This window comes from Canis lupus, chromosome 21 (genome assembly GCF_048164855.1).
Source record: "Canis lupus baileyi chromosome 21, mCanLup2.hap1, whole genome shotgun sequence".
NCBI classification, from domain to species: Eukaryota; Metazoa; Chordata; class Mammalia; order Carnivora; family Canidae; genus Canis; species Canis lupus.
This window is the reverse complement of record NC_132858.1, coordinates 30,267,213-30,292,356: the sequence shown is the minus strand read 5'-3', so window position 1 is coordinate 30,292,356 and position 25,144 is coordinate 30,267,213. Positions and strand designations below refer to the sequence as shown.

The window sequence follows — 25,144 nt, the reverse complement described above, 5'->3', positions numbered from 1 at the left end:
TGAAGCAATTTGAGCCTCACACAAACAATTTAATCAACTCCTGGGGCAATTCTATTTCTAGATTTCTAATTGAAAATGGAAAGGAAAAAGGCCAATGTCAGACACGTGTAAAATGCCTTGAGCTGTCTGCAAAGGGGGCTCAGGGGCTCAGCCTCTGGGAAGGCGGGGTGGGTGCTGTGGCAGCTGTACCCCCCTCCTCACTTTCTGCGCTGCTGCAAGGAAAGGGGACGGGCACAGGGACCAGGACCGGACGGGTCCCTGGCGCTCGGCGGGGCTCTGCCCCCCGGCCTCCCCGCCCTGGGGGTCACGGGCCCAGGCTGTGCTCAGCACGTGCTGCGCCACCACCGAGGCCAAGAGCGGGAGCGTTAGGCTGGGCCCGCGCTCGTCTCTCCAGGGGCGGCCTGCGGGGCACCTGGTGGGACCCGGCCCCGGACTGCTCCAGGTCAGCCCCCAGCTCGGCCCCCAGGTCAGCCCCTAGGTTGGCCCCCAGGTCTGCCCCCAGGCCAGCCCCCAGGTCTGCCCCCAGGTTGGCACCCAGGTCTGGCCCCAGGTCGGCGCCCACCCTGCCCGGGGCACAGACCATCACGCAGACAATCAGCGGGTCCAGGCTCCGCCACCTCCTTCACCCCACCACCTGCTGATGACAGAGGCCCCAGCCCGCGCCTCCCCCCACTGCTCCCTCATTCCTGCACAGGCTCCTGCCCAGCTCCTATCTCCTCAGTTACTCCCCCTGCATCCACCCCCTAGGTCTCAGTTGTCCCAAATACAAATGTGATCATGACGCCCAACTGCTTACCATTCTTCAAAGGCTTGCTCAGAGTGCCAGGTCCCCCAGGAGCACCCAGCCTCCCTGCTCACCCCTCTTCTCCTCCAGGACTCTCCACCCAGCGACCTCAAGGTTCCCCTCTGCTCCTACTGGCTCCCCTAGTTCAGCAGGGCAATGGGCAGAGCGGCCAACAGGAGTTCAGGACAGGACTCCAGGCCCAGAGCCACCTCCACTCACCAGCTATGTGACTGAGCAAATCGCCTGCCCTCTCTTTCAACTTAGCTTCCTCTCAGTAAAATGAGGACATTAATAGAACCTACTTTATTGGATTATGCGAGGATTAAATAAATTCATTGAGGTACATAGAAAAGTATCTGGTTCATGGTTAGCTTTTTTATAAATATTACATCTCATTATCATTAACACCATCTTCTTCCCTCTACTCTTTTTCTTCTATACTTTGGATTAAACATTATTTCTTCTAGTAAACCTTCCCTAAGTCCCTGAACTAGGTCAATGCCCCCAAAGCTGGTTCTCTTACACTTTCTGGATCTGCTTAAGTAATGATCTCTGTCCTCTGCTACACCAATGGAGGCAGAGACTATGGCTTTCTTGCTCACCACTATTATTCCCATACTCCGTACTCAGTTTGACACATAGCTGAGTAAAATGGAAATGTCTTCTGATTACATTTAGGCCCGTTTTCTTTCTTCATCATTTGGTGGACTTAACATTTTTTTTTAATTTTTTTAAAAGATTTTATTTATTTGAGAGAGAAAGAGAGCGAAAACACAAGCAGGGCAGAGGGAGAAAGGGAGAGAAGGAGAGAGGGAGACGAGAGAGAGGGAGAAGTCAACTCTCTCCACTGAGCAGGGACCCTGAGGGAGGGCTTGATTTCAGGACCCTGGGTTCATGACCTGAGCAGAAGGCAGATGCTTAACCAACTGAGCCATCCAGGCACCCTATTGCCTTAACATTTTTAAAGAAAAAAATGGGGCACCTCGGTGGCTCAGTGGCTGAGCGTCTCCCTTTGGCTCAGGTCATAATCCCGGGGACCAGGAATCGAGTCCCACATCAGGGTTCCCGCATGGAGCCTGCTTCTCCCTCTGCCTGTGTCTCTGCCTCTCTCTCTGAGTCTCTCATGAATAAGTAAATAAAATCTTTAAAAAGAAAAATAAAAGAAGAAGAAAAAAATAATTAGAATATCTTCTCTAGTTTTTTGGCCCTTTAAGAATCATCAGTATGTATCACTTACGTTAATTTCACAATAAAGATAACTTTTAAAAAATCCACCTACAATGAAAGAAAGAAGACTTAAAGGTTTCTTTCCTCTAAATGTAATAAAAATAAACTTAAAAAAAAAAAACGAGGCCACAAAAAAAAATAGTATCACAAACAGAAAATAAGAAAACATTATTCTCTCAATTCTTTCTAGTTAAGTTTTCAAAGTCTTCAGCCATCCTTCTATGGTCCTACTTAAATTAAACTTCTATTATTTGCACCTCCCCAAAATCACTCTTATTGACACCCCTATTCCCACCCCCAAATCTCCAATTAGTAAAGACTGGGAATTACTGGGTATGCTGCTGTGTGTATAGCAATATACAAGTTCCAAGTGGTTGGATTTTCTTTTCCCCTAACCTATTTCAAATGCAGAAATGCAGAACTAGCCTTAAATAGAATCTCTATTTCACTGTCAAAATTATAAGTAAATATTTAGTACAGAAATCACTGGGAGTTTTAACACTATTATAAATCAAGCCATGGTACCAAGAATAGACATCCGGCTAAAAAGTATGCACATTTAAGTCCAATGTCTTCTTCTAGGAGTAGCTTGACCATAGTCCGGTGTTCCCCGATAAGCATGATTTTAAGGATCATCTTATTTGTTAAAAATACACTTGCCCATGTTCTTTTCTTAGAGATTTTGATTTAGTAGGCCTATAGGGAAGCCCTAGACTCCATATTTTTAAAAGCACATCCAGTTATTTTTTATGGTCCATGTGAGTTTGGGTAGCAGCACGGCAAAAATAGACCTTTCATTTTCAGACAAATTTGAGGAAGTCTCCAACTTAGAAGCTCTTGTGTGGGTATTCCAAATTGCCTTAAAAATCATTTTTATCAGGAACTTTGGCAGCAAAATAGAAAGAACATGGAGCCTGGAGCCCCAAAACCCAGATTCACTTTCTTCTGCCACTGATTGTAACCCTTACGCCAGTCATAGTATCTCCCTCTGATCCTGGCATATTAAGTAGAAATAATAAAACCAATCCTAACCGGTTTCACTGGTTGTTGTGGAAATCATTTGAGAATGCTTGCAAAATCACTTTGCAAATTAAGATATGTCATCATTACAGTAAAATTTCATTAATTCAGCCTCCTCTAATTCAGAATGTGTGAACACTATTGTCTAACTCACTGTGGGTTTTTTTTTTTCACATTATCTATAAAGAGATCATCACCTCCTTTCACATGACAGGCAATGGGAGGTATTGGAAAACACAGATAAGCAGCAGCTCCCTGTTCCCTAGCAAAATTATTAAACTGAATGTGCAAGATTAGAAAAGCTTGTTTACTGTATTAGCTCCATTTATGTGACAAGTCTGGAGGTTGAACCATCATTAAAACAAGCTTGGCAATATTTCTACTGGAGTTAGCTTGGTCGTGAGCAGTTAATGCCAGTCATTACAGTAAAACCAATCTGGAGAATGAGTTTTCTACATACTAGGAATGTTAAGGGAGCACTAAAACTGGCATTTAAACTTCTAAAAGATACTGTAGCCTTTCCTGGCCACCTTGAGGAACACATACTAAAACAATACAATATTTCCTTGGCAATTCAGTGTCATCAACATAATCTGTAGTTGAGAGGATAAGCAGAAGTGAGACAGTAGGTAAGAGATACTGGATCAACTCACTTAGCTTATATCACTGTACACATGAAAAAGACACTCCAGGGACGCCTGGGTGGCTCAGCGGTTAAGCGCCTGTCTTCCGCCCAGGGTGTGATGCCGAAGTCCTGGGATCGAGTCCCATGTCAGGCTCTCTGCATAGAGCCTGCTTCTCCCTCTGCCTGTGTCTCTGCCTCTCTCTGTCTGTCTCTCATGAATAAATAAAGTCTTAAAAAAAAAAAAGAAGACGACACCCCAGTCTAACATGGTGAAGCAGTGTTCTGAGAGCATAACACATGTGTCATTTCTTCCAGGCTCTTGCACAATGAAGGCTGTTTTGCCCCATACCAGTTGCAGAAATACAGAATGAAGTCCAGTTCTGCTGGCATCCTCATGGCTACCACTGATCACAAATCTCTTCTACTCTATGTCAGAGCCTGCTGCTCATCACTCCCACCACTGCTTTTACTCAGTTTACCAGAGAAGCATCCACCATTCTCTGCCCTTTGCCACTGACCCGCCTTGCATGGCCATTCTCTAACTGGATGTATGAGCTTGCAGCATATTTCTGTAACAGTCTGACTGAAGAGGTCACCAACAGCCCTTCTGGTTTCATTACTCCATCATTGTTCTCTTCTGCCTCCTAATGATATTTCAATTTTCTTAAGTCTCTCAAAAAATGACTGACTAATGTTTTGTAAAGATTATCAGCCGAGGGATCCCTGGGTGGCTCAGTGGTTTAGCACCTGCCTTCAGCCAAGGTTCTGATCCTGGAGTCCTGGGATCGAGTCCCACGTCGGGCTCCCTGCATGGAGCCCGCTTCTCCCTCTGCCTATCTCTCTGTGTCTCTCATGAATAAATAAATTAAATTAAAAAAAAAAGTATCAACCGACTGTTGTATTCATTCCTTTGCATGAAGCAAATAAACTATATATATCCAACACTCTGGGGTTAACTTTCTAGAAGTTATTGGCTATATACATGTACAGTCAAGGCTTTCCCACCCAGAGATCTTCCAGGGAATTTAGCTCACTATCTCCAACAATTCAAAAAGTCTGAAGGTTTAGAAGGCATGGGAGTATTTTATCAGGACTTCAAAGTAACAAGACTACATTTTGGTCAACAGATCCTAGAATTCATTTTTTTTTTCACTAATTCACTCAACTTTACCAATTAGCAGGGTTTTGCTGAAACTTTAATTGGAAAAGTCATTCTTAATAAAATAAAGTCTATTCCCAAGAGTTTCGTAAAAATGTGGAGATAAATAATCTATATATTACCCAAATTCTATTAATACTTAAATGTTTATTAAATGTGCAGAGTGATTGCCTTCCTGTAACAATCACCTAAAACCACAGAAGAAGAAAGGTTAGCTTATTACCAATGCTACTCAAGCACATCTTTCTGATCTCACTGCATTTCATACTCTCAAAACTGTTATCCTCCCTGCTATATTATAATAATTCTGTAACCAATCTTTATGTAACCAGCCTTGGTTTAATTTAATTCTAGCTTCTTAGGTGTGTATCACTTGAAATTTTAAAACAAAAAAGAGAAAGGATACACACATTTGCAAAACAAAACAATACAAAACCAAAGCAAAACACCCCTCCCCCAACTGAAATACACCAGAACCTTAAGGAAAAAAATATTTATTCAACCAATATTACTTACTGTGCACTCCCAAGGGGCTTATAGCTTGGAACAAATGCGGTAGTGCATGCGTGTGCATGCACACACACGCAATGACTAACAAGGTAAAGCGTGAAAAAGCCCACAAGACAGAACAAAACAAGCACTATCAGAGTTCCAAAAGTGCATGATCACTTCCACCTGGGCAGCCAGAAGAATTCATAATCTGGCCTCTGAAAAGTAGATAAAACTTCACAAACAGGAAGAGTGAGGAAAGATGTGCAATCGGAGGAGAAAGAACCCTCTGGACAGAGTGAAATCAACATCCACCAACCAATGAAACAGCTACAGGTCTCGGCGCAAACTCAAAGAAGCCAAAAGAACCTGAAAGTATAAGCATGTCGGGACACACACTCAAGGGCACATCCAAGGAAAGATACAGAAAGGGCCATGAAATGAGACCAGAAATAAGCATAAGAACATGAGGAGAGAGGGCCAAGGAGCTTGAGATCTGCATAGACATTAGGTAACTTGAAATTTTGGTGGAACATGTAATGGGTAACTTGTATGGAGACTTTTTTGGAAGATGAAACTTGCAACAGAGTGTAAGATTCAATCGGGAGGTGACACACCGGGGAGCTTGGAAAAGCACAGATGGGAGAAAGCCTGCCCGGGTACATTCCGTGTGATCCCGCCAACTCCTCTAGAGGCGGAAAGGAAAGTGTGATTGGAAGACGTAGAGATGGAGGAGCAAAGTGGCCACTTGCTGCGCTTGGCCCACTGGTGTAATTTATTTGGCCCACAGAGTAAACTTGAGAAATGCGCATCAATCTTAAAAAATTAAGAAACTTTCCATGTGAAAATGGCTATTTGCGGCTTCTGATGAAAAATCCATGAAGACAAGGCCAATGTTACAGAAGGGTCACAACTGGAGGAGAGTCCACGCCGCAACACCACGCAGTATCCACACACGTACTTACAACCTGGGCCATTCACTCACTTCCTTTACCTGCTGGAGACATCTGAATTCGCCATCCTGATTTAGAGGCTGGGTGACTCTAAAATTAGCAAAAATAAGGCAGTCCAGAACAAGCTAAGGAGAGCAGAAAAGCTGTTTATAGGCACACTAGGATTGAGATCTTTGATAACCACCCAGAAAGGAATATGCAGTAAATTATTAGAATTTTGAGACAAAGCTGGGAACAAGAAGATGGACAGAGATGGGAATAAGAATTATGCCCACAGGGGGTGCCCTAAGTGGCTCAATCAGTTGGGCATCCACCTTCAGCTCGGGTCATCCTGGAACCCCAGATCGAGCCCTGCGTCCGGCTCTCCGGGCTCCCTTTGCCCATCATCCCTCCCATGTTCGTTCTCTCTCTCTCAAATAAATAAACAAACAAACAAATATTTTTTAAAAAAAGGAATTATCTCCACAAATAAGTGAGAGCAGACAAACATCAGCTAACATTTATATAGCATTTAGTACATAAACACTAAAGACTGCTCTAAGTATTTTATACCCTTTAATGCATTTAATCATTACTTCAAACCTATTATTATCCCAGTTTGACAGAAGAGGAAACTGAAGCCCAGAGGTTAAGGTGACATAATTTGTAACTGGCAGAGCTGGGGTTCAAAAGCAGGTCATCTAGTTCCAGAGTCCATACTGTGAGAACTTCTTTTTGATATTAAAATCTGCATTTTGTTTTTATACTAAATAATTTTGTTTTAGAGTCTGGGAAACTGCTAATATTTCTTAGATTTATAACTAAGCACTTAAGAGAATACAGAAAGAGACTAGAACCCCCCCTCCCAGTACATTAACCCTTAATCTCAAAAATTCTGGAAAACCCTAAGAGGTATTTTCATTCATTCAACAAATGCCTATCAGCATTTACTGTGTGCGGGCACTGTTCTAGGTGCTTGTGATACGTAAGTGAACAAAGGCAGATGTCTGCCTTCGTGGTGCTTCCACCGTAACGGGGTAGACAAACAAGAAACATCGTAAATGAGCAAAGTATACAGGATGGGAGACAGTGGCAAGTGCTGTGACAGAAAGGACCAGGAGAGCAGGGTACTGGGGATCAGAAGTGGAGTCAGGGTGAGAGGACTGTGAGTTCAAAGGCAGGAAGGAAATTTTCACGGACAGTGTGATATTTGAGGAAAGACCGGGAGGAAGTAAAAATTAGCCACGTGGCTATCTAGGGGAGGAGCATTCCATGAGGGGGAATAAGCAAAGGCTCCAAGGCAGCAGTGTCAAGCATATCCAAGGAACTGAGTTCAAGGAGGCCTGTTCAAGGAAGAAGTGAAAGTGATAAGGAAGGAGGGAGGGAGGGGGAGGAAGACCGAGAGAGAGGAAAAGTGGACAGAGATGAGGTCACAGGTAAAAGAAGGCAGGAGGCAGGTGGCTCACAGAAAGAATTCTCGTTTTTATTTTTCATTTTTTTATTTTTTAAACAAAGCCCCTTCTATCAGAGGAGTTTTTTTTTTAATATTTTATTTATTTATTCATGAGAGAGAGAGAGAGAGAGAGAGAGACAGAGGGAGAAGCAGGCTCCATGCAGGGAGCCCGATGTGGGACTCAGTCCTGGGACTCCAGGTTTATGCCCTGAGCCGAAGGCAGCGCTAAACCAATGAGCCACCCAGGGATCCCCAGAATTCTGGTTTTTAATATGAACAGGATGAGAAGCCACTGGAGAGATCTGGGCAGAGGATCACATGATCCAACTTGAGCTTTTCAAGGATCACTGGCTGTTGTTTAAGAATCGGCTGGGGGGTGAAAAAAAAAAAAAAAAGAATTGGCTGGGGGGTGAGGGGGGTGGAGCAGTGTGGAATCAGACAGGAGGCTGCCATCACGGCAAGGCAGGAGATTTCGGTGGCTTACACCAGAGTGCAGAGGGGACTGGATTCTGAATATTATGAAGTTAGAGTCAATGGGATTTCCTAAGGACTGTGCACGGGGTGAGAGAAGAGGAGTTAAAGAACATTTACAAATCTAGTTGGAAAGGTGAAGAGAACTGAATTTTCCTAAACCTCCAAGCTTAGGCTCACTAAGGGGAGCCACAGTTCAGGGAAGCACTTGATGAATCTTTTCACAAAAGCAAGAAAGCCTGCTCAAGTAACGCTAATTACCTCTCAACTGATGTGTTCAGAACTTCAAATGTCTAAGTTTACCGGCTGAGTGAACTATAATCTTGGTTTCGGGGATCCCTGGGTGGCGCAGCGATTTAGCGCCTGCCTTTGGCCCAGGGCGCGATCCTGGAGACCCGGGATCGAATCCCACGTCGGGCTCCCGGTGCATGGAGCCTGCTTCTCCCTCTGCCTGTGTCTCTGCCTCTCTCTCTCTCTCTCTCTCTCTGTGTGACTATCATAAATAAATTTTTTAAAAAATTATATTCTTGGTTTCAAGGATCCCTCTTCATCAAGTAAGAGTAAGGTATACAAATAAAAAAGGTCCTTAAGTATGTTACTTGGTATCCACAAAAACCACAGAGGACTAAGCTGGCGCCTCAGTCACCTGTCCCTTCAGGTCTAACACTCCTAAAGAGTATCAGCCCCATTGGGTAGATGAAGGAAGTTCCTCTCGGAGGTTAACCATCTGTGCCCGACGTCAAACATTTTAGCCCCCCGCAGAGCGCACGGTGCTGCCCTGAGCCCAAGCCGACCCCCCGGGCGTCCCCAGCGCTAACCCCCCGAGTGCTCCGGGCCGTGGGCTCCATCCAAGTCTGGCAGCCTGCCTTCCCGTCCCCCGCCGACTGCCTCATTTAAATAGAAAATAACCTCATTTGCCGGCGGTACAGAGACCTCTGGAAGCTGCATAGTCTGCCGGGAACCGCCAGTCAGAGACCTGGCAAAGTGCCACTGGGCAGGATGAGTAAGCTCAGCGGAGCATCCTTGCGGAGCATCCTCGCGGAGCATTCCTCGTGGAGCATTCCTCGCGGAGCATCCTCGCGGAGCATTCCTCGTGGAGCATCCTCGCGGAGCATTCCTCGTGGAGCATCCTTGTGGAGCATTCCTCCCGCCGGGCTGTGGCCGCCTCCCGCTCCCGCTCCCGCTCGCCCGGGTCTGCGGCCTGGCCTCACGGCGGGACCCCTCGGGCTCAGCAACGGGCCCGGCCCGCAGGCCCTGAGGAGAGCACCTCCCAGCCGCAGAGATCAGCTCTCCCCCGGGGAGAAATGGTCTCTGAAAGCAGATAACCAGGAGGGCACAGCGGCAGCCTCCATGGTCTAAAACATGAATTTGCACTTGGGATTCTTTGGGTTTCTTGATGGCAATTTTGACTAATTATCGAATAACTTGCATTGGTCCATCTCTGCGGCAACGCAGCAACGTCAGGAAGGTCACAGAAACCGGGAATTCTGTCTAAAGCAAAACTCAACATCCTCCTTCTGCTTCAAATCCCTTCCCCTGCTCTCCCAGTCCTGGGGGAGGTGAAACAGCCCTGCTGCCTGGCTCCTTCCCCAGCCCCTCTCTCTCCCATCACACCCACCCCTCCACTCTGGCTGGCTCTAGTCACTCAGGCCATTGCACGAGTCCTCCAACCTCGACTCAGCCTCAGAGGCCAATGCCTGCCTGTGGCTGGCCATTCCCTCTGCTCCTGCTGCTGCCCCTCCCTTCTCATCAGCCCACCTCCTCCCTGGCCCCCTCCTCAGCCGCCTCACTCCCAAGCTCTCACACAACCAGGCGTGTCTTCTTTCCACCACTTAATGCAGCACAACTGCTCATGTGACTACGGTCCATCTAAGGTCCACGGCAGCACTCACCAGTATGTCTGGCTGCGGATGGACAGATGAACAGTGTTGTACCACACTCTCCTCCAAGCACAGGAAGCCTCTGCTTACCCAGCCTCCCAGCCTTAATCTCGGTCTATCTCAGAAGACATGGGAAAATGGCTCTATTTTTATTTTCACTAAAGATGATAAAAGAAATGGAATAAAGGATCCACTGTGCTAGAGACTGAATTCAGATGGTATAAACAAAACTTCGGTTGAAATCCTAACCCCCAACGTGATGGCATTAGGAGCAGGGCCTTTGGGAGGTGAGCAGGTCAAGAGGGTGCAGTGTAGTGAATGGTATTAGTGCCCTTGTAAACGAGCCTCTGGAGGGATTCCCTGGTCCTTCTGCCATGTGATGACACAGCAAGAAGACAGCTTTCACCAGACACCAAATCTGCCAGCACCTTGATCAGGGGCTTGCCAGCCTCCAAAACCAGGAGAAAAATTGTTGTCTAAACCACCTAGTCCAGGGTGTTTTTGTTATAGCAGCCCAAATGAAAAAGATACACTATTTTTTAAAAGTTTTTTTTAACATACCTTCTCTACAAAGACATTTAATGGTACTGGAACTGATCTATTCAAATCCACTTACCCATGTATTCTAAACTTATAAATCTCATTATTTAAATCTTTCAACACATTTTTTTTTCTGGAACGGAAAGAAATTATCCTCAATTCAACCACGCAAAACAACCAAAAAAAATTAGTCTTGAAGCTCAACAACTTCAGTTGAAGCAGCAATGGTCATCTTCTTTCTGAAGATGTGGTCATCCATATGGACTTGCTCTTACTAAGCCTTACCTTGTCAACTAGCTCAAGTAATTAGTGCAGAATGCTACTACAGCTAATATTACTAACAATGTTATTAAGCATTTGTGTGCCAGGCACTGTACTATCTGTTTCTTGTTTGCCCTTCACAATGATCCTATGAAACAAACACAGGTATTATCCCATTCTGCAGATGGAGAAAAATAAGGCTTATGAATGCTTCATACATTCCTCCGTGTGACAGTGCTAGTAAGCAGAGGAGCTGGATTTCAAGTCCAGGTGTGAGTCTCCAAGGGGGTTCAGGTTTGACTTTTAATTGGGAAACTTTAACAGTGCACAGAAAGGAAGGGAAGAAAAGAAAGAAAAAAGAAAAAAAAAAAAAAACAGAGTGGCAGGAAATAATGAGGGCTAATGAGAAGGTGTGGGGAAAAGATATTCCAGCTCAGAGTACACAGGCTGAATTTCTAATACCACGAAACCATCTTTAGTTTCCCCTCCACGTAAGATGAAGGTAGGCTCTTAGCTCTGGTTCTCCAGATACACCTGCTTTGTCTCACACAGCTCTAGCCCTACATCTTTAAGGTTGCCCTGCAAACTCCAACCTGGACAGCCTGCTCCATTTAGGCCCATCGACTCCCTTTTTGGAGCTAATGTGCAGAATGAAAAGGTATCTTATCTTCCAGAACTTTTATGACTAAATTCATTTGTTTCTCTGCCCTCATCCACCTGCTCTGCTTTAAAACAAAAAACAAACAACCAAAAACACAGCTTAAAAAAACAAAACAAACAAACAAACAAACAAAAAACATGGCAGGACTGTCATCAACAACTCACCAGCAAGACGAGTTATACTTGAGTTTCCTGAATGTCAACAGGGAGCATATTATTATTATGTTTACCAAGCTGGACCTCCAGAGCATCACTAAATCCACAAAGAATGCCAGAGTGATAAACAGGAAAAAAAACAAAAACAAAAAAAAACAGCATTTGAGGTCCGATCCACTCACAGTGATGACGGCCAAACTTTGCTTCATTAGGCATCTGAACGCCTTTCCAATGTTTTTGCATGCAAGAAGATTCATTGATTACAAATCTGAAGAAAATCCCATGCTACTTGATTCTAAAACGTGCTACCTAGACCACAATGCTTCCAGAAACACCAAGCATGTACAAATTTAAAAGTGAGCCTTCAATTAAAAAGCAGTATATTCCAGGGCACCTGAATGGCTTGGTTGGTAGAGCACATGACTCTTGATCTCAGGGTCGTGAGTTCAAACACATGGTGGGGGAAGAGATTACTTAAAAATAAAAGCATCAATATCTGACTTTGGCTCAGGTCATGATCTTAGGGTTCTGGGATGGGCCTGGTCAGGCTCCCTGCTCAGTGGGGAGTCTGCTGCTCCCTCTCCCTGCTAGTGCTGTTGCATGCGTGAATGTTCTCTCTAGCTCTTTCACTCTCTCAAGTAAAATCTTTAAAAAATAATAAAAATAATAAAAGCTGCAAAAATAAAAAAATAAAATAAAACCTAGTACATTCCTAGGATATAAAGGAATCCACCCCCAAGTACCCATGCAGTCTATAAACCAATCACCAACACACAAGCATTTGCATATTGCAGAATGGACAAACTGGCTTCAAATCCTCATCTTCCAACTCACTGGCTATGAAGCCACAGACAAAGGAAGTCATTTACCTAAGCCTCCGTTTCTTCCTCTGTACACTGGGGATAATAGGGCATAGCTCAAAGGGTGATTTAAGCTAATCTATGTCAAGTGCCTGGAACACTTCAAGCATTCAATAAATGGCAGTTATTAATATTTCTTCTGGGCTTGCCAATTTAAATAATTAACATTTCATACATAATTCCTCAAATCATGTGATACTTCAAAGCCTAAAGAAAGGGACCTACTGTCAATGAGCCCTGGTTACTCAAGCAGCCTTCAACCCCTGATGTAACTAGACCAATCCTGTGTAGTTATTCAATGTAAAAACAACAATCATGCACCACACCCAATTTTGAGAACCCTTTGATTCTTGGAGCTTGGCTAAGCAAAGCCAGTTTGATTAATGGTTTTTGCTACAAAAGAACCCCACACCCCATGACCTTTCTGTCTTCATTGTCCACTGAATTAGGAAAACCTTGGAATACACCAGGCCCAAATGAGTTCCATCAGCATCCACAGCTGCAAAATCTCAGGGATCTGCTAATATAGATGTGCAAACAGCAAAATGCAGCGGTAAAGACCCTTTGCAACATCTAAACCCACTCCACAGAATGGAATATTATTCAGCAATAAAAGAGAAACAAAGCACTGTAACATACCACATGGGGGAACCTTGAAAACACTGTGAAAATGAAAGCCAGTCAAAAGTATCTCACATTGTAGGATCTCACTTCTAGGACATTTCCAGAATAGGCATATATATAAATGCATATAGAGAAAAAGATTAGTGGCGGACTAGGGCTCGAGGGGGTAGAGCATGAGGAGTGACAGCTAATCGGTACAGGGTTTCTTTCAAAGAGGATGAAAATGTTCCAAAATTAGATTATAATGGTTGTGCAACTCTGTGTCTAATAAAAATCTTGAACTGGACACTTTAAATGGGTGAATTCCATGGTATATAAATTATATCTCAATAAAGCTATTTTTTAAATCTAACTGCTTAGTGGATCCTTTATTCTTTGCTGCCTGGAGCAAAGAATTTATTTATTTATTCTCTCCATTAAAAACTAAAAATACGAGCTCAGAGTGCTGTCTTGGGCCTAAGGTTATAAAGTATCTGGGCTTTAGAAGTATACTTACCTTGCCTTTCCATCTATCACCTCCACCTTATTTCTGTATCAATCATTTTAGATTAATTGCAATGATGGAAACTGCTCAAATAAATGCAAAATTTATCTATGCTCAAACCAAAGCCTACAGATTACATTCTTTATTGCCCCATAGTAATGACTGTTCTCTCCTTTATTTAGTACAAACTGACCACTTTTGTCAGCAATCTTCTTCCCATCTCTTGCCATAGTGACCTTCAAACAACTAAAGCTCCAGTTCCACAGGAGCTCTTTGTTCTCCTAAGAAATACAGGCAGTATCCCCTAACAATGACAGGCAAAACTGGCAAAACCCATCTGCTAGGGACCTGGTGAAATCAGCGTAACTCACTGGAGTGGGAATTGTACTGGACAGAACTAGAGAAAAGAGAGGACTTCACTCTGGATTACATGAAGGAGATAAACCTGAGTATGGGCCAAGTAATGCATGGTCTTAAAACCCTAACTAGATTAAAGAATATGTGGTCTGAAATATTTTTACTGATTGCAAAGCATCTCCGTTTTCAAGTTTTTACAAGTTTTGGGGGTTTTGATTTTTTGTTGATATGAGGACATACAACATTATACTAGTTTCAGGTGTACAACATAATGATTTGATAGTTGTATATTTATCAAAGGATCACCACAGTAAGTCTTGGTAACATCCATCACCATACTTATTTACTGAATTTTTTTCTGGCCAATGTGGGGCTTGAACTCACAACCCCAAGAGCAAGGGTCACATGCTCTACCAACTGAGCCTGCCAGACACCTCTTGTGATGAGAACTTTTAAGATTTAATCTCTTGGCAACTTTCAAATTTGCAGTAAAGTATTATTAACTAAAGTTGCCATGCGGGGATCCCTGGGTGGCTCAGCGGTTTAGTGCCTGCCTTTGGCCCAGGACACGATCCTGGAGTCCCGGGATCCCTGCAGGATTCCCGCGTCCGGCTCCCGGCATGAAGCCTGCTTCTCCCTCTGCCTGTGTCTCTGCCTCTCTCTCTCTCTCTCTGTCTCTATGTCTATCATAAATAAATAAATAAATCTTTAAAAAAATAAAAAATAAAAAAATAAAGTTGTCATGCTGTCCATTACATCCCCATGACTTATTTTTCCAAGCCTTCATTTTTAAGTTTACAAGCACTTACATCAACGCACCAGTTACTGTGGGAAAAGACCAAAAAAGAAAAAAAAAAAAAATTGGGGACCCACACTCCCCTCCCCTTCAGATTCTAAAATCTGAGAAGAAATTAACTAATTAAATTAATATGCACATGAAGAAACTTAACAATAACAATAAATATATATTATCAACTTAATGAATGTTACTATATCAAACTTAAAATATTTAATTGGTTATGGAGAGGAAGATGTTAAACACTACTACTACAAAGTAGAAAATGCCTCCCTAGTACTGCCTGCTACCACCATTTATTCAAAGAAGGCTGCACAGGATTAAGATACCAATTTCATAGGGGAGAAAACTTGTGAGTGCTAATTAATTAATTAATTAAAATTTATTAATTTAATTTAAAAATAATTCTTAAGTCCTAACTTCGGTTAAACAATTATCTACCTAATTTTAATCACAATTTAACTCTATTCAAGCATCATCTCTGCTGCTTTGCTTGTCAAATTATTTCAGTGCATCCCTCCAACAGATACAAAGCTGTGGAAGGCTTTGTTTTTCAAAGACTTCTTGAATTTGGAGAGGTAAAGTAAATATTTTTAAGTTCAGGCCACCACATATATGTAATGTTACAAATAACAAGTTATCATTTCTTCTGCTTAAGTACCTAAAGAACAGATTTTTCTAACAATCCAGGATAGACTGAACTCAACAATCACAAAGTCACTTTACAACACTATGATCCTCTCTATTCTATCTCAGCATTCTGGTCCAAATTTCTTTCCTAAATTTTTTAGACATTTCCTTCAATTTAGCAAGTATCCTTCCTCTGGGATCAAACCTTTTCAATGATGACTTAGACCATCTGAGTTATTAGTCACCGGGGCCTATTATATTTTAAATAGTTTTTTTTTTAAGTTATTAAGGGGGATCCCTAGGTGGCACAGCGGTTTAGCGCCTGTCTTTGGCCCAGGGCGCGATCCTGGAGACCTGGGATCGAATCCCACATCGGGCTCCCGGTGCATGGAGCCTGCTCCTCCCTCTGCCTGTGTCTCTGCCTCTCTCTCTCTCTCTCTCTGTGACTATCATAAATAAATAAAAAGTTTTTTAAAATTATTTTAAAAAAAGTTATTAAGGGACACCTGGGTGGCTCAGTGGTTGAGGTCTGCCTTCAGCCCAGGGAGTGACCCCAGAGGTCCCGGGATAGAGTCCCACGGGATAGAGTCCCACGTGGAGCCTGCTTCTCCCTCTGCCTGTGTCTCTGCCTCTTTCTCTCATGAATAAATAAATAAAATCTTAAAAAAAAAAAGTTATTATCATTACTCTTTGCTGGCAAATCACAAAACTTCATCTTGATATGCGATTTCCTAATGCACTGGAATCTTGTGTAACTATCTCAAAAGTTCACAAGCAAGTTTTCCAAATCAAGAACTTAGGCAAGTCAATTGTGAAATCATAAACTCTATTATAATCAAGTTGAGCACTTCACTTCTTTTTCAAGGAATATCAGAAAACACTAAGAGACTTTTAAAAATAAGTATTATAATATGGGATCCCTGGGTGGCTCAGCAGTTTAGTGCCTGCCTTCAGCCCAGGGCCTGATCCTGGAGTCCTAGGATCGAGTCCTGCATCGGGCTCCCTGCATGGGGCCTGCTTCTCCCTCTGCTTCTCTCTCTCTGTGTCTCTATGTCTATCATGAATGAATGAATGAGTGAATGAATGAATGAATAAATAAAATACGTATTATAACGTGAATAGTTGCTTCACATCCTGGACAAAGCTCTTACACATCCATCCATTCCTGCTTGAAATCTCTTTACGTCGCTGTCCAAAAGGTTAAATTTCTTATGTTTTTTTCCTACTAACTTCTTTAAATGTTTTTGAATGAATAAAGTGAGGACTGTGGAGTTGCCTTATTTGTGTACTTACTTGAGCCTAGTCTGACAGCAATCCTTAATCACTCCAAGATTCAATCAAAATGCTAAGTGAGTGTACGTTCAGTCATGAAATAGCAGGATAATCGCAGACACAGAGACCGACCACAGCACACTACTTGGTTTAGAAGAAGAGGAGGAGGAGGAGGGGGAGGAGGAGGGGGAGGGGGAGGGGGAGGAGGAGAAAGAAGAGGGGGAGGAGGAAGAAACGAAAAAGACAGAAAAGCAACAAAGAAGAAGAAATGAAAGACAGAAAAGCAACAAAAAAGAAGAAACGAAAAAGTCAGAAAAGCAACAACAAAAAAAAGAAAGCAAGCACAAAACTTCAATGCAAGTGATTTCCCCACTTCTCCCCCGCGACCTTTCCCTTACACCTCTAGGGCCCGCCAGCGGAATGGAACGAGGCCTTTTCCTATAAACCTCCTTCTGCAAAAAAAAAAAAAAAAAAAAATTGCTCCTGACTTCTACCTGGAGAGCAGCCGTGTTGCAGAAGCGGTGGCTCTGTGACACCGCAGGACTCCAGGGAAGTTTAGGACAATCGAGAACAAAACAAAACCCCGTAGATCCTACGAAACAGACCGAATCCAAATAACTGGGAGAGAGGCAAGTTTCAAAAAAAAAAAAAAAAAAGGCAGGAAGACTTGTGAAATTCCACGTCTTCTTCGTCCCTCCTCATGCCCCGCAAAGTCCACAGAATGCCTTTCGTCCTGCGCACGGGGCCACTATTCAAATCAAGCGAAAAACTTTATTAAAACACACACACACAGACACACACACACGCGCCGTCCCGGGGGCGAGCCGCCGAGCGCCGGGCACCGCCCGGGGGGCCGCGAGGTGAGGGGTCCAGGCCCCGCCCCCGCCAGGCCCCGCCCCCCGCCGCGGCCCCTCCACAGTCGGCCGGGCCGGGCCAGCCTGGGTCGGCCGGGGTCCAGCGGGCCCGCGGGGAGCGGGGGGGGCCCGGAGCGGGGCGCCGGGCTGCACTCACCTGCCCACTCTCCGAGCTGCGGCCCGACCCCTGCCTCGTGACTCAAACCCCAGAGCCGAAGAGCCGTGAAGAGCGAGCACGAGAGGCGCAGGGCCACGTAGGCCACGGTGCCCGCGCCGACCCAGTACAGGAGGCCGGCGGCAGGAAGAGCGCTCTCCATGGCTCCAGCCGGGCCTTACTACCTCCGTGAATGGAGCCCCGAATGAATGAATCCAGGAAGAGGCGCGGGCCGTGACCGCGAGGACGACACCGACGCGCGCGGCTCCGGCGCCGCTTCGAGCCTAAGCCCCGCCCACGGCGCCATAGCCGCGCCGCCATTGGCTATCCGGCGCGCCCTCTGCGCGGAGCGCGTCAGCCATTGGCTGGCTCCAGCCTCGCTCCCCGCCCACGTCGCTCCCCCCGCCCCCCGGCGCGGGTCCCCTCGGCGCCGGCTGATCGCCCGCCTGCCAATCCCGCGGCAGCCCCGCCCCGCGCGTCGCCACGCCCCCGGGATGCCGCCCGGCTCACCCCACCGCGTCGCGCCGGCCGCTGATTGGCTGCGGCCGTGCTCACGCCTGCGGGAGGCTGCGCTCCGATTGGCCCGCGAGACCCGGCTGGGCGGGCGCCCGGGACTCCAGGGGGCGGGGTCCGCGATGTTGCGAATGAATGGAGGGCGGTAGTAACAGGTGGGCGGGGAGGCGCGGGCTGGTTCCCACCAGGGGCTCTATCCTGCCGTCAGGTGCACGTGCCGCCGTCGCCCTCGTGAAGTTTCCCGGGTCGAGGCTCGCGTCGCGCGCGTCTGTGCCTGCCGCGGCGGGCACCTTCCCCCGGTGACCCGCACGGGGGCCTTCTAAGCGCCGCGTCTCCGAGGCCCTGGAGTTCAGGGCAAATAACTCCATGGACCCAGGTAAGGACCATGGACCAGGTAAGGACCACGCACGGGGACATAGGAGCTGGAAGATGAACGAGAAATAGAGGAACACAGGCTGATGAATAAGGAGTTTGGGGAAGAGACTCCATGACGATAGAGAGGTTTCTTTACTCTCTTTTTAAAAATCTAAAAAAAAAAAAAAATTTTGGAGGGGGTGGGGAGATAGAAAAGTGTATGGACCTAGTAGAGATAAGAAAATCACCTTGGCAGAGCTCCACAAGGTAAGCGCGAGCACCTGTGTAACGTAATAGACTGCTTTGCCCTCCCTCTCTCGTCCACCCAAGAGTTTTTGTTTCCTTTTTCGGGCATGGATCTGGGTTCATATAAAATCCCTAACATTTTCTTAGCCGGTAGGGACTGCTGATTTCGAGGCTTTTTTAAAAGGCACGAATTGAAGGGTAGTAATTGTAAGAATCAACAGCCCGACATATCCTGAAGCTAAGGTAATAATGTCCTAATATATGTGCTTTCAGAGCCTTAGCCCTCTGCCCAGCCCCCCTACTCTTTTTCCACCCTCTCATCAGATTAATTAACTATAACCCTGAGGCTGTTACTGTTCTTTATAAACTGTCAAGTGTCTAGCAGAAATCAGCCGTGTGAGTCGAGCAGGCACATTGTGTTTTGATTGAATTTGACACCTCGGCCGAGGCTGCCTGTCCAAGTCCATGAAATTCCACCATTGCTCTGTCTCAACCTCGCCCTCCAGCCAGTCTTCACCGCAGTATAGCCCCTGATGCATGTATCCTGATTCATCATTGCTCACCAACTAAGGGCCCTCAAGATATCTGAGCTCCTTACAAAAGGGCAGCGGGAGGGGAAGAAAGCTATTACGAACCAATAATGCAGGGTGCCTGCTGGCTCTGTTAGGGTTGAGTTGGAGCCCCACGTTGGGTGTAGAGATTACTGACCACTAAAACCTTAGGGGCACCTGGATGGCACAGTCAGTTAAGTGGGGTCCTGATCTGGGGTGGTGGGATGCACCCTGCATGGGACTCGGTGCTGGGCGGGAAGTCTGCTTGAGGTCCTCTCTCTCCTTCTGGCACTTTCTCTCTTTCTTTCTCTCAAATAAATAAATCTTTAAAAGGTAAAATCCTAAACAAATAAATAAGCTAAGAATATGTGTTTTTGTGGCATTTGTATGTATGTCTATGGCCCCCACTAGAACTTATGATTATTGGAACACTATGCTGTGAGTCCATAGGACCTAGAACAGTGCCTGGAACCCTGAAATAATAAAAATCTGGCCAAAAAATGGAAGTCAAGATTCACTCATTCAACAAATATTACTGTGCTGTAAGTGTGTACCAGAAAGTGAGCTGGGTACTGGATATCCAGGGGTGAGCAAGTGGTCAATTCTTAGTCTCATCCTATTGTACCGTTCCGTAGTGAGTGGCCTCTGTTGCCCTCACCAGCTACTCCTTCCCAGAGTCCTTCAATGGCCCCTCCCCATGCTGGCTTCTATACGATCCAGTGCCCTTGGACTCAGACCCCTGCTCTTTTTACTTCTCTACACAGTCTCTCTACATCATTGTATCCAGTCCCTTGATTTTAAGTGTCAACTGTAGGTTGATGAATTCCAAACGTCTCTGGCCAGGCCCAGCTTCTGCACAGAGGTGTGCATGAATGCGTCACCTCTACCTGCCTACTCAGCATCTCCATTAAGATGTAAAATAAATACCAACATCTCAAGTGAAACATGTTCAAAACAGGCTCTACTCCGTCAAACACACACACACACACACACACACACACACACAGACACACTTCTCTTCTTCCAACTGTTAAAGGTACCACCATTTACCGACCTTCTAAGGTTTAAAACCTTAGGGGTCAGTTGTTCTTTCCATTACATTCCCATATTCAGTACCACCTCCCAAATATATCGTCCACACTGCCTCCAAAATGTATCCCGACTGACCACTTCTCTCCACCTCTGCTACTACCAACCTGATCCAAATCACAAACATTTCTTCCCTGAAATATGGCAGTAGCCTCCTCACTGGTCACCCTGAAAGCAACTTGAGTAGGTTTTGGGTTTTTTGTTTTTTTTTGTTGTTGTTGTTTTATAACTCAATGAGATATTATTTCTTCTCCTCAAATCCCTTCAAGGACTTTATAAATCAGATTAAGAACAAAATCCTCCAAGACCAGTTTATCTGCCCTGACCTCTACAGCAGCATCAACCATGCCCTCCTGTGCTCACTTGATTCCAGCCACACGTCTTGAATTTCCTGAAATAAGTCAAGTTCATTCCAGTCTCAAAGCAGTTCTGTTTCCTGTTCCCTTTCTAGAACCTCTTAACCTCTATCTCCCAAGGCTCACTCCTTTATATTATTTGGGCTTCTGTTCACACATTCTCCCACTTAGAGTGGTTTTTCTCTGATGGACCTACCTAAATAGACCAAGTCGCCTCCTCTCCTTTGCCCTGTCACTACTTATTCTTTTACCCTAATTTATTTTCCTTATAACACTTAATGCCTTCAAATGGTTTAATTATTTGGTTTTTGTCCACCTTCCCAATAGAATGTAAGTTCATGAGGACAGTGACCTTTACTTGTTCACCATTGTATCTTCACCTAAGATGTGCACCTAAGAATAACTCACCCTTAGGAGTGTGCAATAAACACCAATAAATGAATGATGAATAAATGAAAATAGTCTAGCCAGAGAGGCATACATTAAGCACATCCAATGAGTTATATGATAAAAATTGTAATGAGTAGAAAGAAGAAAAGAATAGGGCTGAAGAAAAGAGGACCTAGTTTAGATGGGAAGCGGGGATTGCCCTGAAAGGCCTTTCTAAGGGAGTAACATTTGAGCTGAGATCTGAGGCTAAGTAGAAATTAATCTGCCAGAGTCAGGCTAGGCAGAGGAAGGAGAGAACAGCAAATGCCCACTGAGGGTTTTGCTGTGATTTTGAAGAACACATGTGCTTCTAGCACCTACCACAGCATCTGCCATAAAAATAAACAGGCAACAAAAAATAATTCTTGATTTTGGATTTTTTTTAATGAACAAGGATAGGTACCGTAGAGATGGTACTTTCTACTGTTGTTAGTTTTCATATTGAGTATGGTATTTTCACTCAAGGAATATCGAAGATTGAAACCATCTCATTTTGGTACCCATTTTCTTTCTGTAAGGTCTGAGGAGAATGCTTACAATTAATAGGAATAATCTTTATTAAGAATGCACACATTAATTCTGATCACCTCAGCCTTTTAGGAACATTATTCTATTGACTAAAAGCAGCATCACAGAGTGAAATGATCTGTGCCAGAGAAAGCCCTTTGGGGTCCAGATGGCTCTACACTTTGGGAATTGAATAGCAATCCTCTATGGAAAAAAATTATGAACCACTGAGAGCCTCTAATGCAGGGGCATGTGGGTGGCTCATTGGTTAAGTGTCTGATTTTGGTTCGGGTCATGACCTCAGTGTCCTGGGATGGAGCCCCACATGAGGCTCCCCGCTCAGTGGGGAGTCTGCTTGTCCTTCCCCCTCTACCTCTCCCTTTCCTCCTGCTCATGTGCTCTCTCTCTCAAATAAATAAAATTTAAAAAGTCAAAAATTAAAAAAAAAAAAAACCTTCTAATCCATACAGAAACCTACAATGATTCAGCAGTATTCCGTGCTAACATTTAACGTACAGACCAGGATCCCATTAGGATTGGCGGAACCATCCTAACCAAACATATGAAACCATTAATGGCTCTCTAAAGAGGAAGCGATACTATAAAACTCTGGGCTTTGGTGTCAGGTAAATCTAGGACCAGATCCAACTCTTAACTCTTATTAGCTGTATGATCTTGTATGGATTTGGCTACTAAGCATCCAAATTTTACATCAGTAAAATTGGACAATGGAATATTGAGCATTTAGCAGTGATTGGCAGAGAGGCATTAAGTGTCCAGCGAGAAAAATGAGGCTTAAAATATAGTGACTTTCCCTATGGACGCAGAGCGAGTAAGTGGCAGAACTGAGATTTCAGCTAAAAAGGTGTGTTTATGAAATTGTGTCTCAGTAACTAGCTCAGAGAAGGCAGCATAAAAAATGATTAACAGAGAGATGAGGAGTCTCTGGAAATGGTTGGTTGTTAGACAAGTAACATGCTCAGACACAACCACATTAAATTTCAGTCTCATTTATTTAGAAGATTTAGAGTTCAGAACGGTCTTTAATATGGAAAAAATGTGAATCAACAATATTGCATCATATTAGTATACAGATGGTCTCATTTAATTTTAGATTCATTTTTAGTATTTCCGTAAATTGAGTTTCAGATCAGATTTTCATGATGAAATCAGGAGTAGTTCAATATAATGAAAGAAAATTCCATAATTAGGGAATTTCACAGAAGCTAGGAATTTTTAAGAATATCATTACAACAGAGCTGAATCCTTCATTTGGCTAAATAATAAGACTTACATGTTTTTAACAGTTCTGTCTTCTAGCTCATCTTCATTTAAACACAGCTCAAAACATTGCACTTAATCTCTCATTTAAGTTCAGTTTAGATGGTGTTCAATCCTGGATTAAAAAGGAAAAAAAAGGAACCATGATTAATAAACAGGTTTTAAAAAATCTGAAATTTTTGGCATTAGAAATCAGGTTTCCAAAAAGTTAATATTTCTTTAACAATATTGCACATTAACATTTATTATGCTTCGTTATTACATTAGCATCTTCAAAGTTGACTTCACATACATTATCCCATTCAAAAGTCGCAGTAGCACTCCCATCTTTCCAACAAGAAAACAAACCCTTGGAAATGAACTCTTGCCTAAGAAAACTAAAACCAGTCATCTTGAAATACATGATTAAAAAACATGTTTTAGGGGCAGACCGGGTGGCCCAGTGGTTTAGCTCTGCCTTCCGCCCATGGCCTGATCCTGGAGGCCCGGGATCGAGTCCCACTATGGGCTGGCTCCCTGCATGGAGCCTGCTTCTCCCTGTGCCTGTGTCTCTGCCTCTATTTCTCTCTCCCTCTGTGTGTGTGTGTGTGTGTGTGTGTGTGTGTGTGCGTGTCTCATGAATAAATAAATAAAATCTTTAAATAAACATGTTTTGGTATTTTATTTTTTAGTTTCAAAAGCTCACAGAAGTATATAAAGTGAACAACTATCCCGCCCCATCTCTGATTGCCACAAATGGCAGCTAGCAGTTTGGAGTCCATTCTTTCATTTCTTTTTCTATGTAAATATAAAGCTATATGATATATACAAACATACACACTCTTTTAGTTTTATTTTTTTAAGATTTTATTTATTCATGAGAGACACACACGGAGAGAGGGAGAGAGAGAGGCAGAGACAAAGGCAGAGGGAGAAAGGCTCCCTGGGGGGAGCCCGATGTTGGCCTCGATCCTGGGACTCCAGGGTTACACCCTGAGCTGAAGGCCAGTGCCCAACCACTGAGCCACCCAGGCGTCCCATAGACATATTTTTTTAAAGTTAAAACTGTGATCGTACGAACATTATCCAACAACTTTCTTTCTCCACTCAACAGACCATTACAAATATCCTGGTGAGCAGGGCCTGGCCTGCTTGGTTGGATGAGCACGCGACTCCTGATCTCAGGGTTGCAAGTTTGATTCCCACATTGGATGTAGAGATCACTTGAATAATAAATGAATACACTTAAAAAATATACCATGGTGAAAACTTGAGATATCAATATTGTGCATTAACTGGATTTATTTATTGCACCAACAGATCTATTAATCATTCTAATAATCTTACCCCAAATACTCTTTCACTTTAAAAAAAAAATGAGTGCTAGGGTGAATAAGTCAATTAAAAACTAGGTAAAAGGAAAAGTAAGCAATGTATTTCATCAACATCATACTTCCAGCCAAAAATAACCAAATTTCAGGATGGTTATGCAAGCAAACTGAAGTAACATTAGGGAATTCAGGGGAAGTTTGTCTTCATCTGAGTGCTTACTTTAGCAATGGACTCAGGATTTGCTATGTTTACTCATATTTTTCTAAAATTTCTAGCTACTTTAATTGCTATTTTGCCTAGTTTTCTTTGTTCCTTTTATTATATTTGTAAGTATATTTAATACAGGGGTATCTGACTAGCTCAGTTGGTAGAGTGTGCAATTTTTGATTTTGGGGGTCATGAGTTTGAGTCCCATGTTGAGTGTAGAGATTATTTATTTGATACATACAAAAGATTACATGAAATACATAAGCTAGTTATAAATCATAATATAATGAAAAACTATAAACTCATCACCCAATGCAAGAGTCAGAAAACCAAGAACCTACCCTATTCCATAGTTCTAAATGTTCTGTATCATTCTACTGCTTTTAGGTATAAATATTTGAAGTATATATATGTATATACATATACATGCATGTACATACTTTATCCACATTTATATGAAATAATAATATTGTACACTTTTGCTTATTTTTGAGATCTATTGAAAAACATAATAGAGTGGATGCTGGAGTATGCAACCCCGATAGCCTCTCCAGGACCAAGACAGTCATTCGCAGAGAGTGCTAGTTGCTGAGGGCTCCCAGTTGTGTCCTC

The 25,144-nt window shown here is 43.9% G+C and overlaps 1 protein-coding gene across 2 annotated transcripts in view; it reads right to left on the bottom strand.

The window, feature by feature from the left end:
• Positions 1 to 18,001, bottom strand: part of HSD17B12 (hydroxysteroid 17-beta dehydrogenase 12) — a 154,257-nt gene extending 136,256 nt beyond the window's left edge. The window contains exon 1 of one of the 2 annotated variants that reach the window (XM_072791186.1): positions 17,692 to 18,001. In XM_072791186.1, the coding sequence (XP_072647287.1) occupies positions 17,692 to 17,851 (160 nt within the window). In that variant the 5' untranslated portion in view covers positions 17,852 to 18,001. The remainder of the gene's footprint in view (positions 1 to 17,691) is intronic. The other variant, XM_072791187.1, reaches the window with a different exon arrangement.
• Positions 18,002 to 25,144: the final 7,143 nt, after the last annotated feature.